Source organism: Populus trichocarpa, chromosome 4 (assembly GCF_000002775.5).
Source record: "Populus trichocarpa isolate Nisqually-1 chromosome 4, P.trichocarpa_v4.1, whole genome shotgun sequence".
NCBI lineage: Eukaryota > Viridiplantae > Streptophyta > Magnoliopsida > Malpighiales > Salicaceae > Populus > Populus trichocarpa.
The window spans coordinates 16,170,369-16,174,858 of record NC_037288.2 but is presented as its reverse complement, the minus strand read 5'-3'; the positions used below and the strand labels follow the sequence as shown (position 1 = coordinate 16,174,858).

Sequence of the window (4,490 nt, the reverse complement as noted above, 5' to 3'; positions counted from 1 at the left end):
GGCACACTACTGCGCACACGTGTCGCTTGGGCTGCTTACCTAGGGCTTTGACATTTTCTTACGCAAAACCCAAAATAACCTTGGGTCGTTGGCTGATCCAAATAGCCTTTGATCCTGCCAGCATTAGGATCAACTTTTTAGAAAATAAAAGATGAGGCTATGATGTAGTGCGGCCACCTAACTACTCATATTCTAATATGAGATAGCTGCGAGAAATTAGAACTCTCAACTTAAGTTATAACCCAGAACTTCTCAACTCAGAGACCTAAATATGCCATGTTGAGTTGCTGACTTCAACGTTGTTTCTGCCACATATAAAATCTCTTAAATCTAGATTTTTTCTCTCCATTTCCTTGTAGGAAACTTCTTCTTTCTTCCTGCCGAGTTGCCTCAAGAAAACCGCCTCTGGTTGCCGATTTATAGCTGCTTGAATTTCTACTGCTATCCATTCTTGATTGTTGTTGATTTATATATGGCTTACCTTGGTTCTCATCAATATCTCTTAACATGTGTGGATTTTAGAAAAATATAATGTTATTTATACACCATTGCTTTATAATTAAACTCTATAATTATAGGAGTTGTGTGCTTTTTTTTTGTCATCAAGGTTCAAATATTAAAAAATAATACTAGTTTTTTTTCAATTTTTTTTTTAAAATTTGACATATATATGCAATCTATCTTTCGCAAAACTACAAAAATAAACTTAATTTTTGTGAGCCAAATTGAATCGGTATCACCTAGCTACAATACCTTTCTATTCATAAAAAAATAAAATAGTAAATCGGTACTCGAGAAAACAAGAAGAAAATTAAGATTCCCAACAGGGTTTTGGCCATAAAATTAAATATAGCAGGTCCATAATATTATCATCACAGAGAGCACACCATTATTCTGAGTGCTAAATCCAGTGGCATCTCTAAAGCAAGACCTCATAAAGTAATACCAAGTTACATGCATATGAAATTCATGGAAGGCTTATGGGCAGTGACATCTCCCAAGTCCTCACTACTGGGGAAGCTTATTGAGTTTACAGTACGTGTAATCCTTGAATTTTTTGGTCTTGAACTTTGGAGGATTGTCTTTGTTAATGAATTGAGGAAGAGGACCAACCACAAGCTCGCCTGGTGGCTCCAAGAAAACTGGCCATGACATTCTTGTCCTATTTTTAGCCACCGTGGTTCGATGCAAAACAGCCTTGTACTTACCATTGCTAAGGATCTGCATTCCAATTGCCAAGTGTATATGTAGTTGACAAATTTTAGAAACCATTAACACAATAAGTCAAGAGAAATAATTATACAGGTAGCCTAAAAAGGCCTTTAAATCTTTTATTAAAAAAATAAAACAATCTTCTAATAATTATATAGTAAACTTTGAAAAGAATTAATAACCAACTATAATATATAAAAAAAGATGAGTCTTTGACTAGAAGAAAAAACACATTTGAAAAAAAACAAATGGTTTTGTCCGGTCACCCGGGTCACGGGTCAACCCGATGGTTCAACAAGGCTTTTTCAAGTTTTTGCCCATCCTGATCTTTTATCTTACCCAGATCAGTCCAGCCACCAGGTTAACCGGATTTCGGGTCAACCCGCCAGGCTGGATTTAATAACTATGATGTCATGCATGGTGTGTAAGACAATGCAATCATTATTTTTTTCTAAATGTTTTGTGAAGAGTTTAATTCATCACAAAATTGAAACAGTAATAATGATTATGTTGTATCTAAGATAAATATTTTGTAATCAGAAAAAAAAAATTAAAATGTTCTAAACTTTTTTGTAGTTAATTTCATGAGTAGACCGATAGTCACAAAAAATATCTAAGTATTCGGAGAAAATGATGTATCACAAAATATAGCCATGTTAATTAGGTATGCTACGAGCTTTGTGCCCACACCCTTCTTTTGCCATGAATGAAGGATGGACTCCTCATAAAGGCTTCATTAACTCCTCCTCCACTAAATGCCAACTGGTTGTAAGTAATAACTTGCTATTAATGAAAAACTTACCATTGTCGCATATATTTTCAAGATTGAAATTTATTTGATTTGTTGTTAGAAATGGAAAAGAAAGAAAAACAAAAAAGATGGCTAATAAAGGGGCTAAGAATAGAGAATGCAATAAAAGAACTAAAAGAAAAATTGAGTGAAAAATCAAATAAAGGGCTACGAAAATTACCTCAATTTGATCACCAATGTGAATGATCAAGGCATCAGGAATATACTTAGCTTCAATCCAATGGTCATCCTTGAAGATTTGCAATCCGGGGACCTCATTAGGCACAAGAATGGTGATGGCAGATAGATCAGTATGAGCGACTACCCCAAGTGTTAGGTCTGGACGTGGGCATGGTGGATAGTAATTTATTTTGAGCATGTATTCAATTTGTTCACCTCCGGCAGCTTCTTTCAACACATGCCCTTCAAGCCCTAACCCTAAAGAGAGGGTTGTGAATAGCTTATCTACCACATCTCTCATATACTTAGCATACTCCTTGGTAACTTCTCTGCTCATAGAAAAATATTATCATTTAGTAAAAGGGACGAATCAAGGGTTTGAAAAGTGGGAGGGTCAAAAAGTGTAGTTTAGTGTCAGGGGTGGCATTTCGTATAAATATTCCAAGATTTTGTAAGTTCAATGATATTTTGAAAAAGTTAGAGACATGACCACCACCTAGATTCTCAATCGAATAATCTACAAAACGCTTACTGTATCTTGATGCAAACAGTTTCAAGCAGCTGAGGATTACTTGTGTTGTCAAAAGAAACGGTACCCCCCAAAGTGGAAAGTGAGGCATCTAGGACTGTGGAAACAAAATATGTTAATTTCTAACCACTTAGGGGTTCCTACAAAAGTTTTTGGTTGTTTTCATGTGCGCTGACTACTGAAAATTCTCTGTCCCCCTTCGCAAGAACTTGGATTTAGTCCTTACGTGGGAGTCCTTGTGTCTTATGCAGTACATTTTTATTTTTTTACCCAATTTAAATGGTAGAAAACAGACCTGTAAGAAGGAGGGTTTTCGGGCCAGAACTGGTAATTGATGGAAGGAGGAGGCCATATCCTATGAAAGAGATGATCAACCCAAGATTTTTTTTCTTGGGGATCTTTCTGCAATTTGGAATCATAGCCTTCAATGCTTTTTGAATCAGGAGGCCTAGCACACACCTCTTTCTCTTCCTGAGGGAGTTCGAAGAATTTCTTACCAGCACCCTGTAGTTCGGCAATAACACCACTTGGAATTCCATGGTTTATAACCTGGAATATCCCCCATTCCTTGCTAGCATCGGCGATCAAACCCACTAATTTCTCTTGATCAGGGTCACTGAGATCAATGGCTGGAATCTCAGGGGCTAGACCACGAAATGTGGTTATTGCTGGCTGCTCTTTCTCTGGCCTGATGAACTCTAAAGGAATCGCTTCCTTGTCAAATGACAAAGAAGCGATGGTTTGAACTCTATCAAACTCCATCCTGAGGGTTATCTTCTTCTTTCTTAATTTCTCTTCAAAGCAAAATAAACTGCCCTCAATATATAGAGAGAGACTTGAGTTACGAGCATGTAAAAAAGTGTCTGTAATTTATTATAGGTAGGGCAGTTCAATCCCGTGATTCACCGATTAGGTTGGATTGTTAAATTCTTTACTAATTCAAGATATAAAAAACGAAAATAGTAGAAAGGTTTTTGTTTGTCATCTTGATATATATAAAATACGAAAATATAGTAGAAAGATGTGTCATCCCGTGATGACACATCTTTCAGACTTTAAAATCATCATGAAAACATTTATTTTATATTTTCGTATTTATTTGTTTTACTAAACATGTTTTTATTTCTTCTATAATTTGATTCTGATTAAATGCTGCATTGATCAAGGTTCTAAAAACGACAATTGGATTCCTTGCTAATGTCAAAATCAGTCTTTATTAGTATGATTAACTCAAGAAAACACATGTGGGATGCTGATTGGTTGAGAAATCCAAACCAAATTTATCTTTAGCGAAGATTAAGAGTAACGAAATTGGAAGTCAGCCACTAATCAGAACCACCGCACACAGATGATCAATGAATAAATCTGTCCATTTTTTATTTTATTTTGAGCAGCATCGATTGCATCGATCGTTTCTAGGTTGGTAGATCCAACGTCAATCTAGCCAGGAGATATTTGAGATGACAGAATCCGATGCAGAAGAAAGTGTACAAATCTCCAGAAGAAAGTCATCAAATTCTAGCCTCACATTCTTAAAAACAACAACTCTAAGCTAACGTGGACGTCGAGGGACTATCCAAACCTTTCTTCTTTTTATTCTGAAAATGTCTGAATTGGAAATTAATGCGCTGTCGGCAACCTCATTTCAGACCATGAAAGATAATCATTGAGAGAGCGTTTACGTGGCACTGTATGAACTTTTCCTTTTCGAACTTCTTTACAACTTTTTTTTTTAAAAACAAATATTAAATTAATATATATATTTTTTATTGTTTAGAT

At 35.6% G+C, this 4,490-nt stretch overlaps 1 protein-coding gene across 1 annotated transcript; it reads right to left on the bottom strand.

The window, feature by feature from the left end:
* Positions 1 to 811: 811 nt before the first annotated feature.
* Positions 812 to 3,559, bottom strand: LOC18097776 (flavonol synthase/flavanone 3-hydroxylase). Its single transcript, XM_006384336.3, has 3 exons — positions 3,007 to 3,559; positions 2,184 to 2,511; positions 812 to 1,221 (listed from the first exon to the last, which is right to left on the bottom strand). The coding sequence occupies exons 1-3, from the start codon at positions 3,471 to 3,473 to the stop codon at positions 1,009 to 1,011; spliced, it is 1,008 nt and encodes a 335-aa protein (XP_006384398.2). The 5' UTR covers positions 3,474 to 3,559; the 3' UTR covers positions 812 to 1,008.
* Between the last annotated feature and the right edge of the window lie 931 nt (positions 3,560 to 4,490).

Coding starts and splice junctions, on each gene's coding strand:
- LOC18097776 (XM_006384336.3), bottom strand. CDS start 3,473: ATGGAGTTTGATAGAGTTCAAACCATCGCTTCTTTGTCATTTGACAAG. Junction 2,512..3,006: donor GAAAACCCTCCTTCTTACAG/GTCTGTTTTCTA, acceptor TTCTATGAGCAG/AGAAGTTACCAAGGAGTATG. Junction 1,222..2,183: donor ACATTGGTGATCAAATTGAG/GTAATTTTCGTA, acceptor ATTGGAATGCAG/ATCCTTAGCAATGGTAAGTA.